We start from the raw sequence: 15,219 nt of genomic DNA on the forward strand, positions 1-15,219 counted from the left end.
TGTAACCCCGACGCTCCTACACCACCCAACCCGCTCCGTGCTGGTATCGAACCGGCGACCTTCCGCATGGGAGTCGGTTGCTCTAACAAGGAGTGAGGTTTACATGCACAGCACTTACCAGCTGGCCTCCGTTACACACGCAGTAAACGCGCGGTGGCGTTTGAAGGTGTTATTTTAAATATTAATATAATAACACTAATACTTAAACGTTAAGGCGCTTTAGAACGACCAAATCAACAGTTCAGATGTTTACAGCATGCTCAGCCTCATGGTTTGTCCATTCACTCACATTTTCATCATCACATGATCTCACACAATCACATGACCTTTTTTAATGCGCATGCTGGAATTTGTTCGGTAAAAGTGTTTCTTACCGAATAAAAAGTTTATCCTACTCATTTATGCGCATGAGTTTTTAATACGCATTTTCAAAATGTATGCGCATCGTGGCGTTTCCATCAACCGTTTTTTTTATGCGCAAATCCAAAATGCGCATAGAAATAGGTGGATGGACACATAGCTGCTGATACTTTCACACTGAGCAAGGACTTGGATGCTGATATTAAAAAAAGAATTCAAAATGAACTCAAATAGTACATACTATCACTGTGCGTTTACAGATTGTCTGGCTGTATGGTGAGCGAGGATGGCTGTCGTTATGCGTCTGCCGCTCTGAGTTCAACCCACTCACGTTTGACAGAGCTGGATCTGAGCTACAATCACCCGGGTGCATCAGGAGTCAGTCTGCTGTCTGATCTACAGAAGAATCCAAACTCTGCACTGGACAAAATCCAGTATGTTGAGGGGGGAGAGAGATTATAACTGTGTGTGACACAAATATGTATAATTGTATGGAAATAACCATGTAAGAACGTACATGAAAGTCAATTTATGAGAGTATGTGGTGTTTTAGGGTGTAGAATATACAGTTTGTACAGTATAGAAAGTGTTTTCTCTATGGAGTCCCCATAAACCACATTTGTCCTGGGATTAGGTACATTATGGGGACCCACCCTGCTGAAAAATCCAGCTTGAACCAGCCTAGGCTGGTTGGCTGATTTTACCTGGTCGACCAGGCTGGTTTTAGAGGGGTTTTGGCCAGTTCCAGGCTGGTTTCCAGCCATTTCCAGCCAGGTCATAGCTGGTCAGGCGGGGAGATGACCAGCTAAAACCAGCTTGATCAGCCTAGCCAGGCTGGGAGTCCAGCCAAAACCAGCTATATCCAGCTTCAACCAGGCTGGTTGAGCTGGTTTTAGCTGGATTTGGCTGTTAATGGGTGAAAACAAGCCTGGAAATGGCCAAAACCCCTCTAAAACCAGGCTGGTCAACCAGCTAAATCCAGCCAACCAGCCAAGGCTGGTTTAAGCTGGATTTTTCAGCAGGGCAGTGCCTCATCTAGTGTAGTAATTCAACTAATTTTTGACCTTATAAGGACTTTTTTAAAATGAGTTTCCCGTCATGAAAACAGTTTATGAATTGTAGTGAATTATTATTTTCAATAATAAAAAAGTAACGCCCCATTCACACGGGGCGTCAGCGTCAACGCTTCCCATTCACTTTGAAAGGGTGACGTCAGGCATTGCCGAACTGCATTGTGGATCCGTTGGCGCCGCTTGCAGAAGTTGGAACTAGCTCAACTTTTCAAGCGCCGACGGAAGCGTCAGCCAATCAGATCGCCGTATGCAAATACACCAGCTAGACAGTGGCCTAATGCTGAATGAATTTCATTGGCTGACGCTTCAGCCCCAACTTCAGACACGCCTTCAGTCAAGCGTTGACGCTGAAGCCCCGTGTGAATAGGGCGTAAGTCATGTGATGGTTATCTTGGGGCAGGGTTAGGGGCTGTTTATGGTGGCTTGAGAAAGCCACTATTCTGATATTCTGCATAAACGTATTTTTATTCCTCCGTCGTCGTCGTCTTCTTCTTCTAAGACAAATTTTAAAGTGTATCTTCTAAACCTTTCAAGCTACATACTTCAAACTTTCGTCAAACCTTCAAACTGGTCTGACTCGGGTTGCTATGTCTTTTCTAACTGATCCGACTTTCCCTTTTCCGAAAAACGACCCAGAAAATTCCCAAAAAAGTCCCATTGACTTAACATTGGAATGGCCTCATTTAACTCTTTCTCTCTACTCTACTCCCATTCAACTTACTAGCCACTCCCTAGCAACCACTTATGGCACCCTAGTAACTGTCTCATAGACATCCTAAGTAAAAGACTGCCCATTGACTTAACATTGGATCACCCTTTATGAGCTCATAACTCTGCATCAGACTGTTCTACAGACTAGAGTCAGGCCTCATTCAACTGAGTCTAGCAGGCAGCCAATCACTGATGACCATTAAACTTAATAGCCACACCTTAACTAGCACATACTGCACCCTAGCAACTGTACCATAGACTGTAATTAGCTGTGCTTTCAAATGCTAATAATTCTAAAATGCCAATGCTAATCATGCTAATGACATGCTAATTCATACTGGAAACATGCTAATGACATGCTAATTCATACTAGAATCATGCTAATGACATGCTAATTCATACTAGAATCATGCTGGTAACATGCTAATTAGGCTGGCTTGTGTAGCAAGCCAGACTATTGTTATCCTATTTTTCTTCTGAGACTAAAAATTAAACTCTATCTCCTCCTAGAGCTTTCAAGCTATGACCACCAAACTCACACCTGACCTACAAACTGGTCTGACTCGGGTTGCTATATCTTTTCCGACTGATCCGACTTTTGGTTTTCCGAAAAACGTCCCGTGACCGTCTGAAAAATCCCATTGACTTAACATTGGACCAAACTTTGTGACCTCATAAGTCTGCATCAGACTGCCCTACAGGCTTCTAAATGGGCTCATTTAACTCAGACTATCTAACTGCCAAAAACTGATGAGCTTTTAACTTTCTAGCCACACCCCTAACAATCAGATACGGCACCCTACCAACGGTCCCATAGACTGCCATTATAGAGGTTCAGATTGATATCGTCATGCTGCAGTGTGATAGAGACATTGGTGTTGCTTTTAACTGTTCATACTGGCAAGAAGCTTTGATACATCATCAGTCTAAGCTGTCAATCCACTCCATAGCAACAAAACAGACTAACCTAGCAACGATATAACAGCAGCTATATCTCAGTATCAGAACATCGTAGAGAAGCGGAGGTTGGCTTGTTTGACTCATGCTAGCACACCATCCATCCATCCATCCATCCATCCATCCATCCATCCATCCATCCATCCATCCATCCATCCATCCATCCATCTATCTATCTATCTATCTATCTATCTAACTTTTCATACTTTTTTAAAATAGTTTAAACTAAATAAACTATTACCATCAGGCTTTCACAAGCCAGCCTCAAAGTTTGTTCTCAAACTTTAAGAATAGTTCATACTAGAATCACTAATTCATACTAGAATCATGCTAATAGCATGCTAATTCATACTAGAATCATGCTAATAACATGCTAATCTGGACTGGAATCATGCTAATAACATGCTTATTCATACTAGAATCATGCTTGTAACATGCTAATTCATACTAGAATCACTAATTCATAATAGAATCATGCTAATATCATGCTAATTCATACTAGATTCATGCTTTTAACATGGTAATTCATGCTAGAATTATGCTAATAACATGCTAATATGTGTTAGAATCATGCTAATTATATGCTAATTCATGCTAGAAACATGTTAATAAAATGTTAATTCATACTAAAGCATGCTAATAACATGCTAATTCATACTAGAATCATGCTAGTAACATGCTAATTCATACTAGAATCATGCTAAAAACATGCCAATTCATGCTAAAGTCATGCTAATAACATGCTAATTTATACTAGAATCATCCTAATAACATGCTAATTCATACTAGAATCATGCTAATAACATGCTAATTCATACTAGAATCATGCTAAAACATGCTAATTTATACTAGAATCATTCTAATAACATGTTAATTTATACTAGAATCATGCTAATAACATGCTAATTCATACTAGAATCATACTAATAACATGCTAATTCATACTAGAATCATACTAATAACATGTTAATTTGTACTAGAATCTGTCTAGTTATTATCCCTCCATCGTCGTCTTCTTCTTCTTCTGAGACTAATTTTAAAGTGTATCTCCTCCTAAGCCTTTCAAGCTACATACTTCAAACTTTTGTCAAACACTTAATACTTGTCAAACCTTCAAACTGGTCTGACTAGGTTGCTATATCTTTTCTAACTGGTCCGACTTTCGCTTTTCTGAAAAACTACCCAGAAAAATTCCAAAAGTCTCATCAACTTAACATTGGAATGGCCTCATTCAACTCTGTCTCTCTACTCAACTCACATTCAACTTACTAGCCACTCCCTAGCAACCACTTATGGCACCCTAGTAACTGTCTCATAGACATCCATTGTAAAAGACTGCCCATTGACTTAACATTGGATCACCCTTTGTGAGCTCATAACTCTGCATCACACTGTTCTACAGACTAGAGTCTGGCCTCATTCAACTCAGTCTAGCCAGCAGCCAATCACTGATGACCATTGAACTTACTAGCCACTCCCTAGCAACCAATTTCAGCACCTTAGCAACATGGACTGTGACGAGCTGTTTTAACATATGTTAATAGTTTTAACATCCTACTGACATGCTAATCTTGTTAGAATCATACTAGCAACATGCTAGTGACATGCTAGCACAGGCTAATTCACGCTAACAGCATGCTACTTCATGCTAGAATCATGCTAATAACATGCTAATTTATATGGGAATCATGTTAACAGCATGCTAGTTCATGCTAGAAACATGCTAACAACATGCTAATTCATGCTAAAAACATGCTAACATGTTAATCCATGTTGGAATCATGCTAACAACATGCTAATTAATTCTAGAAACATGCTAACAACATGCTAATTCATGTTGGAATCATGCTAACAACATGCTAGTTCATCTAGAAACATGCTAACAACATGCTAATTCATGTTGGAATCATGTTTACAGCATGCTAGTTCATGCTAGAATCAACTCAACAGTGTGCTAATTCATACTAGAATCATGCTGACATGTTAATCCATGTTAGAATCATGCTAACAACATGCTAATTCATGCTAGAAACATGCTACCAACATGCTGATTCATGTTAGAATCATGCTAACAACATGCTAATTTGTGCTAAACATGCTAATTCATGTTGGAATCATGCAAACAGCATGCTAGTTTATGCTAGAATCATGTCAACAATGTGCTAATTCATACTAGAATCATGCTAACAACATGCTAATTTGTGTTATAAGCATGCTAATTCATGCTAGAAACAGGCTAGCAACTTGCTAATTTATGCTAAAAATTTGCTAACAACATGCTAAATCTTGCTAGATTTATGCTAATAACATGTTAATTTCTTAGAAATATGCTGATTCATGCTACTATCATGCTATTACCAACCTCAAACACACAGGGATCAACTTTAAATCTTTTTAGGGGCCTGCTTCACTCTTTTCAGTGGTTGCATTGACTGCATGGATCTTAAACATTCTTTTAGCCAACTTGATACTTTTTCAAACTAAATAAATTTCTACCAACAGGTTTCCTCAATCCACCATAAGGTTTGTTCTCAAACTTTATCATCTACTTACACATTGTTTTCATTCTAATGCACTGCTCTTCTATTATTTTTCTTTGTAAACATGTGCGTGATTGACGTGTGCATCTGTTGTTTTGCAATGCCTCACACAAGCGTCACATTTTAAAGATGGTGTGCCAAGATAAAGAAGTGTGTGTGTATGTGTGTTAAATAATTTAATGCGACTCTTTGTATTTCTCACAGTGTGGATCATGGAGGAGAGTTTAGGATAACAGCAGGACTATGGAAATGTATGTTAACTCGCACATCTTCAGTTATATTTTTGGCATTGTTTTGTTTACAGTGTTGCTTAACACAAAAAAAGTAATTAAATTAAAACTTTATTACTTGGAAATTGTACCTTGAACATTTAAACAAAAGTGTAAAAATTTTCAGATTGCATTGCTTATAGCATTTAAAAAGTAATCAGATTACTAATTACTTTACATTCAAGTTACTTTAAAAACCTAAAACAAAAGGCTTAAAAAATCACTACAAAGTCAAATTCATAGCTTTTTATTCACTTAATACTTGAAAATTATAATCAGATTACATTACTAATTACTGCATGTAAAATGTAATACATTTATTTATAAATTTACATGAAATTTACATTGAAAACTTAAAACAAAAGCCTAACAAAGCACTATAAACTCAATATTTAATACCTGAAAATTGTAGTTGGATTGCATTACTCGTTACTGCCTGTAAAAAGTAATCAGATTACTAATTACTTTACATTCAAGCTACATTGAAAACCTAAAACAGAAACCTAAACAAAACATACGAGTTCAAAATTATAGTACTTTCATGCATTTGATATTTGATACTTGAAAATTTTAATAATTAAGACTTGAAAATTTTAATTGGATACATTACTAGTTACTGCATGTAAAGAGTAACTCTATTACTTATGACTTTACATTAAATATACATTAAACACTTAAAACAAAACACTAAAAAAAGCACTACAAAGTCAAATTTGTAGTAAATTTTATTCACTTAATACTTGAAAATTGCAATCGGATTACATTACTAGTTAGAGCAGGTAAAAAGTGATCAGATTACTAATTACTTTACATTCAAGTTACTTTGAAAACCTAAAACACAAGCTTAAACAAAACCTGTGAGTTCAAAATTATAGTACTTTCATGCATTTAATATTTAATACTTAAAAAATTTCAATATTTAATACTTGAAAATTGTAATCGGATTACATTACTAGTTACATTTACATTTACATTTAGTTACTGCTTGTAAAAAGAAATAAGATTACTAATTACAATAAAGTTACTTTATAAACCTAAAACAAAACCCTAAAAATCATTATAAAGTCAAAATTGTAGTTCTTTCATTCATTTAATATTTAAAATTTTAATCGGATTACATTACTAGCTACTTAATGTAAAAAGTAATTAGATTACTAATTACTTTACATTCAAGTTACGTTGAAAACCTAAAACAAAAGCCTACAGAAAACCTATGTAGTCAAAATAATAGGTCTTTCATGCATTTAATATTTAATAATTGAACATATCTATATTTAATACTTAAAAATTGTAATCATATTACATTACTAGTTACAGCATGTAAAAAGTAATCAGATTAATCTAAAAAATCACTACAAAAACAAAATCATAGTTCCTTCATTCATTTTATATTTAAAATGTTAAATAATTAATTATATTACATTACTAATTACTTCATGTAAAATGTAATCCAATTACTAATTAATTTACATTCAAGTTACATTGAAAACCTAAAACAAAAGCATAAAAATCACAACAGTCAAATTTATAGCTAATTCATTCACTTAATACTTGAAAATTGTAATCGGATTACATTATAAGTTACTGCCTGTAAAAGTAATCAGATTACTAATTACATTCAAGTTACATCAAAAACTTAAACAAAAGTGTAAAAAAAAATTAAGATTACACGACTTATGACATGTAAAAAGTAATCAGATTACTAATTACTTTACATTCAATTTACTTGGAAAACCTTAAACAAAAGCCTAAAAAATTCACAACAAAAAATTGTAATCGAATTACATTATAAGTAACTGCCTGTACAAAGTATTCAGATTACTAATAACCTTAAAAAAAACTTGAAACAAAAGCCTAAAAAAGCACTATAAAGTCAATATTTAATACTTGTAAATTGCAGTTGGATTACATTACTAGTTACTGCCTGTAAAAAGTAATCAGATTACTAATTACTTTACATTCAAGTTACTTTAAAAACTTTAACAAAGGTGTAAAAAAATTATTTATATTACATTACTTATTATGGCATGTAGTAAGTAATCAGATTACTAATCAGAAAACCAAAAACAAAAGCTTAAAAAAGTCACAATTGTAATCGGATTACATTAGTAGTTACTGCAGGTAAAAAGTAATCCGATTACTAATTACTTTACATTTAAGTTACATTGAAAACCTAAAACAAAAGCCAAAAAAAATGACAACAAAGTCAAATTTATAGCTAATTCATTCACTTAATACTTGAAAATTGTAATCGGATTACATTACTAGTTACTGCCTGTAAAAAAATGATCAGATTACTATCTACTTTACAGTCAAGTTATTTGGAAAACCTAAAACAGAAGCTTAAACAAAACCTATGAGTTCAACATTATAGTTCTTTCATGCATTTAATATTTACTACTTGAAAATTTCAACATTTAATACTTGAAAAATGTATTCAGATTACATGACTTATTATGGCATGTAGAAAGTAATCAGATTACTAATTACTTTACATTCAAGTTACTTTGAAAACCTAAAACAAAAGCCTAAAAAATCACAATCAAGTCAAATTTATAGCTAATTCCTTCCCTTAATACTTGAAAATTTTAGTTGGATTACATTACTAGTTACTGCCTGTAAAAAGTAATCAGATTACTAATTACTTTACAGACAAGTTACTTTAAAAAGCTAAAACAAAAGCCTAAAAAAATCACAACAAAGTCAAATTTATAGCTAATTCATTCACTTAATACTTGAAAATTGTAATCGGATTACATAAGTATTAACTGCAGTTAAAAAGTAATCAGATTACTTATTACTTTACATTCAAGTTACTTTAAAAACCTAAAACAAAAGGCTAAAAATATCCCAACAAAGCCAAATTTATAGCTAATTCATTCCCTTAATACTTAAAAAATTGTAATCGGATTACATAAGTAGTTACTGCAGGTAAAAAGTAATCAGATTACTAATTACTTTAGATTCAAGTTACTTTGAAAACCTAAAACAAAAGCCTAAAAAATCACAACAGTCAAATTTATAGCTAATTCATTCACTTAATACTTGAAAATTGTAATCGGATTACATTATAAGTTACTGCCTGTAAAAAGTAATCAGATTACTAATTACTTTACATTCAAGTTACTTTAAAAACTTTAACAAAGGTGTAAAAAAATTTTTTATATTACATTACTTATTATGGCATGTAGTAAGTAATCAGATTACTAATCAGAAAACCAAAAACAAAAGCTTAAAAAAGTCACAATTGTAATCGGATTACATTAGTAGTTACTGCAGGTAAAAAGTAATCCGATTACTAATTACTTTACATTTAAGTTACATTGAAAACCTAAAACAAAAGCCAAAAAAAATGACAACAAAGTCAAATTTATAGCTAATTCATTCACTTAATACTTGAAAATTGTAATCGGATTACATTACTAGTTACTGCCTGTAAAAAAATGATCAGATTACTATCTACTTTACAGTCAAGTTATTTGGAAAACCTAAAACAGAAGCTTAAACAAAACCTATGAGTTCAACATTATAGTTCTTTCATGCATTTAATATTTACTACTTGAAAATTTCAACATTTAATACTTGAAAAATGTATTCAGATTACATGACTTATTATGGCATGTAGAAAGTAATCAGATTACTAATTACTTTACATTCAAGTTACTTTGAAAACCTAAAACAAAAGCCTAAAAACTCACAATCAAGTCAAATTTATAGCTAATTCCTTCCCTTAATACTTGAAAATTGTAGTTGGATTACATTACTAGTTACTGCCTGTAAAAAGTAATCAGATTACTAATTACTTTACAGACAAGTTACTTTAAAAAGCTAAAACAAAAGCCTTAAAAAATCACAACAAAGTCAAATTTATAGCTAATTCATTCACTTAATACTTGAAAATTGTAATCGGATTACATAAGTATTAACTGCAGTTAAAAAGTAATCAGATTACTTATTACTTTACATTCAAGTTACTTTAAAAACCTAAAACAAAAGGCTAAAAATATCCCAACAAAGCCAAATTTATAGCTAATTCATTCCCTTAATACTTAAAAAATTGTAATCGGATTACATAAGTAGTTACTGCAGGTAAAAAGTAATCAGATTACTAATTACTTTACATTCAAGTTACTTTGAAAACCTAAAACAAAAGCCTAAAAAATCACAACAAAGTCAAATTTATGGCTAATTAATTCACTTAATTCTTGAAAATTGTAATCGGATTACATTAGTAGTTACTGCAGGTCAAAAGTAATCAGATTACTAATTACTTTACATTCAAGTTACTTTAAAAACCTAAAACAAAAGCCTAAACACATCACAACAAAAATAAATTATAGCCTAAAATAGCACCACAAAGTCAAAACTGTAGTTCTGACCTGAAAAGATGCACATCGCTTTGTTCACATTCGTTTAAGTCGTTGAACAATCGGTGACGCACAGCACTGTCTCAATATATTCCTAAACAGATCCAGTGTAAATGTATACAAGCTCTAGTAGCGCAAATAACAGTTATATTAACTTTAGCAACTGTAATCAAGTCACGCGCATTTAAAATGTAGTTACCGCATTCCCCAAAAACATGTCATAAGAATACAGTAACTGTGTCAGACATCAACTGTGGTTGTTAACGTTCTCCTTGTTCTTGTGTCCAGATGCCTGTGATCTCACCTTAGATCCGAAAACAGCCAACAGTAATCTAACTCTGTCTGAAGACAGCAGAAAGGTGACTTATGTGGAGGAAAAGCAGTCCTACCCCGATCACCCGGAGAGATTTGACGGCTGGCCACAGGTGCTCTGTAGAGAAGGCCTGTCTGGACGCTGCTACTGGGAGGCCGAATGGACCGGGTACGCTGTTATATCCGTGGCGTATAAAGCAATCTGGAGAAAAGGTTGGAATGAGTTCTCCGAGTTTGGATATAACAGGAACAACAGAAATTCCTGGAGTCTAATCTGCGATGAGGCTTTCACGGCCTGCCATGATCACAAGGAGACAGTCATACGTGTGCCTTCAAGCTCCTGGAGGAGAGTGGGTGTTTATGTGGACTGCTCAGCGGGTACTCTGTCCTTCTACAGCGTCTCGAACACACTCACGCACTTACACACGTTCACCTGCAAATTCACAGAGCCGCTTTATGCGGGATTCGGGATCTATCGATTAAACTCCTCTGTGTCTCTTTGTAAGTTTGAAGCAACACACATACACGCTCGCGACTAAATAAATAGTGAATGAAGTGCTTTTCTGCGATGTGAGTAAACTTTCACCAGATGTCTTGATCAGCTCTATTTTACACTTTTCAGAGGAGTCTAATGCTGTGTTCACACCAGACGCGGAACGCGCGGATAATTCGCGCTATTCGCGCATAAATAGCCACGTGAACATTTGCGTTTACTCGATTCATTCGCGCGTCAAATCCGCTTCATTCGCATGTCAAATTCACTTCAGAACAGACGCGGATTCAGGTGATGGGCGGGGCTTCTGTCTGCCCGGTGACTGTAGCTTTGTTGCTAAAAGGCTAACATGGATTTCATGAAGAAAATAACAGTGTTTATGTGCTGTAGGAAGGCTGAAAAACAGCGTCGATACGTCGTGTGTCTGAGTCATGCTTTCAGAGGTGCATCCAGCTCTGTGAGCTCATAAACTCCTCCAGAAACTGGACCTGGATCACGGAGACTTTCAGCGGTGCTTCTGTCTGAGCCAAGCCCAGTTTGATGACTTGTTGTCGGTGAAGTCTGGAGGATTTCCCCTGGGACACCATCTACAGGTTCACAATCACGCCCCCACAAGAGCAAGCTTCTGAATGGTTAACGTGGCGCGAATGTCCGCTGAAGTTTAGATTTTCGAACTCGAGAGATTTGCGCGAAACGCTCGTTAAGCGCGTCAAACGCGCAACACGCTCAATTTGCCTCGCGCGTATTGCGCTATTCGCACCGCGCAATTCGAGTCATTCACGCCGCAGGATATCTATTCGCGCGTTGGCATTGACTTAACATGTAAATCACTCGCGCTTGACGCGCGTTCCGCGTCTGGTGTGAACGCAGCATAAGGCCCAATCCCAATTCTATTTTTGTATCCCTTCCCCTTGGCCCTTGAAACAGAGTGCGAAGGAGAAGGGCTTCGAAATTTACCCTTAAGAAATGGGACAGCACTACAGCACCTGCACACGTCATCGAGACCTCTTGCTTCATACGAGATGAGACGATGGCGACTGCTGGAGTGATTCCAGTTGCGTTATTTGTTGGTATTTATCTTCAGGAAATCACTGAAGGCATATATCATGTTATTATAATGATATAATGTGACAATAAGATCGTAACTGTACTGTGCATTTACACAGTGGCCTTATTCATCAATGTAAACACACAAACAACATTAACATTATAGCAGACACTGTAAACAGCTCATTCCCAGCCACTAGACATTTCCGATTTCCGACTGGGTATTCGAGGGTCATCGAGTGTCAGAATGTTGTGGGACTGCTGTACAGGAGTTATGATTAGGGATTATAGATCGCCAAACGTATTATTTTAGCGGGGGTTTTTAAGCAGGATAGTAAAACACGAACGCAGTTATGAATAAATTAAAACGTGCTTGTTTGTAAAAAAATTTCTAATAATGACAAAAAAAAATTCTAATTTGTGGATTTCCTTACTTCCGTGTACAGCTATGCTGCCGTTGTGACTCGTGTATTCTGGGAAAATTTCTCACCCCTTGGTTTCGAGTGTGGAATTATTCATTCACTCACACCCCTTCAGAATCCTTCCCAAATAATCGAATAAATTCTTTCCAAAATAGAGCTATTCCAGCCGTCTGCTGAACTCGTGTTTCTACAGCAAAACATTTTGCATAAAAATTAAATGTAGCAAATTTTCCAATATCATGCAGCCCTGTACGATATCTACAGTGGTGGACAGTAATAACGTGTTTACCTTTGCATTGATCTTACGTGTTACGTGTTTATCTGTACATTGATCTTATCACATTACCTATGGAATACTTTCACTTCACTACATTCTGAAACATGTAATATACATTTTATTTTGTTTTATATAACGTGTCATTTCTCTTTCCATATTTTTAAGTTTTTATTTTTCATTACATTTTTTATTCGGAGACATTCAGATTTACGAATGACCAGATTATTCATTCGTTCGCTTTCTTTCCGGTTCAGTCCCTTTATTCTTCAGAGGTGGCTGTAGAATGAACCTCCAGCATATGTTTGCTCATCCGTTATATGGTTTACGCAGCCGTTGTCCTTCCAGCTGTAACCCAGTACTGGGAAACACTCTTACACTCCCATTCACACACCTACACTACGGCCAGTTCGCCTATGCCACATGGTTTTGGACTGTGGGGGAAACCGAAGCACCCGGAGGAAACCCACGGCAACACTGGAGAACATGCAAACTCCACACAGAACACGTCCCAGGATGTGCGTTTTTATGCAGTTTTTGTTTTCGGGAATCCACGATAGGCCGCTGTGTATTCTTCAAATTTCTCTCGCGAGTGCCATTCATGCCCGCTGTTGTCGCATAAACCCACCAGAGGCCGCTGTTGACTTGCTGACTGAATGACCAATCGACTGACCCACCCTCTTCCTTTCCTAAACCCAACTAATTTTATCGATTGACCCCTGCCCACCCACTTCCCTAAACCCAACCAACAATTTTCAAAAGCAATGCGGAAACAGAAAAGCCCTCGTCTGATTTTTAACACGTTTTCGGATTTTACCACATTCTCACCCTCTTATTTTATTTTTTTGGGGTTCGGTTTAGTCTTACCTGCCTTCTAGAACCGTTTTTCACCAAACTCCAGCCTCGTTGTTGTGGTCGACTGCTCTCTGCCTCTCAAATCCGCTGTCGTACATGACGAGCTAACGGAACCAACTGGTTTCAGCGGGAAAGCCGTTCACACGGAGGTAAGCGGTCAGCTGGAATGCGTAAAAAGTAATGGCGTCATACCGTCCTGTATCGTTCGCTTAAAAAATGAAATTCAGCCATATGTACTTCTGGCTACATAATTCACGGTCTCCAGAAGCGTATATAGTACTACGCTTTCAGTATGAGCCTATGTTGAAAATAGCTGACCATAAACATGGGAGGCTAAAGAGAATGCTCATTGTATAAGACATCTTCAGATGGTGGTTTGCTGCCGAGTGTGACGCGGCTGGGATGAGAATCAGCACCTCCAAGTCCGAGGCCATGGTGCTCTAGCGGAAAAAGGTGGTTTGCCATCTCCAGGTTGGAGGAAAGTCCTTACCCCAGGTGGAGGAGTTTAAGTATCTTGGGGTTTTGTTCACGAGTGAGGGAAGGGTGGAACGTGAGATTGACAGACGGATTGGTGCAGTGGCAGCAGTAATGCGGTCGATGTACCGGTCCGTTGTGGTGATCAAGGAGCTGAGCCGAAAGGCAAAGCTCTCGATTTACTGGTCAATCTACGTTCCTACTCTCACCTATGTTCATGAGCTTTGGGTCATGACTGAAAGGACAAGATCTCGGATACAAGCAGCCGAAATGAGTTTCCTTCAAAGGGTGGCAGGGCGCACTCTTATGGATAGGGTGAGGAACTCTGTCACCCGGGAGGAGCTCGGAGTAGAGTTGCTGCTCCTCCACATCGGGAGAAGTCAGCTGAGGTGGCTCGGGCATCTGTTTCAGATGCCTCCTGGACGCCTGCCTAGGGAGGTGTTCCAGGGCATGTCCCACCGGTAAGAGGCTTAGGGGAAGACCCAGGACACGCTGGAGGGACTATGTCTCTCGGCTGGCCTGGGAACGCCTCGGGATCACCCCAGAGGAGCTGGAGGAAGTGTCTGGGGAGAGGGAAGTCTGGGGTTCTCTCCTAAGACTGCTGCCCCCACGACTCGGCCCTAGAACAGCGGTAGAAAATGAATGATTGAATGAATGAATTTTCAGATGGCGCTTAGAGGTTTTTGCATCGGAACTCTTCATATACAAACATATGTTGCAGAACAGTTCTATTTTTATAAAAATCAAGCAAGAAAGCTAAAAAATGCACATGAGCAATGAATTAAGGAATGCTTGCATTGCCACGCTTTGCCAGGTTTAGTGTTTGTGCTTTTGTGTAATTGAGTTTGTCATCTAAAGAGTGCTATGCGTGTTATGAAAATGTTAAATATTTCATATTTAATAAAGCTAAATGGTCATGTCTGACTCACAGTCACAGTTTAATTTCTATTTAATAGAGATTTTAAGTGAAGTTTCACAAACTAGTTTCGAAAGGAGCATGTGATATGATTGATCACAGCTGGTCCCTCATCTGTACTTAGTAGATGGCTGCCGCAAGTGTTTCAA

At 36.9% G+C, this 15,219-nt stretch overlaps 2 protein-coding genes across 3 annotated transcripts in view; both read left to right on the forward strand.

Annotated features, from left to right (window-relative positions):
* zmp:0000001020 overlaps nucleotides 1–15,077 on the forward strand; it is a 68,592-nt gene extending 53,515 nt beyond the window's left edge. Inside the window, 3 exon segments of the mRNA XM_068220828.2 lie at nucleotides 621–794; nucleotides 5,846–5,892; nucleotides 10,566–15,077. Coding sequence (XP_068076929.1) covers nucleotides 621–794; nucleotides 5,846–5,892; nucleotides 10,566–11,128 — 784 coding nt within the window. The 3' untranslated portion in view covers nucleotides 11,129–15,077.
* Nucleotides 1–15,219, forward strand: part of rab3ip (RAB3A interacting protein (rabin3)) — an 847,807-nt gene that overhangs the window by 571,354 nt on the left and 261,234 nt on the right. The gene's annotated exons all lie outside the window — the stretch shown is intronic.

The sequence above is a fragment of the Danio rerio genome, chromosome 4 (genome assembly GCF_049306965.1).
Source record: "Danio rerio strain Tuebingen ecotype United States chromosome 4, GRCz12tu, whole genome shotgun sequence".
NCBI classification, from domain to species: Eukaryota; Metazoa; Chordata; class Actinopteri; order Cypriniformes; family Danionidae; genus Danio; species Danio rerio.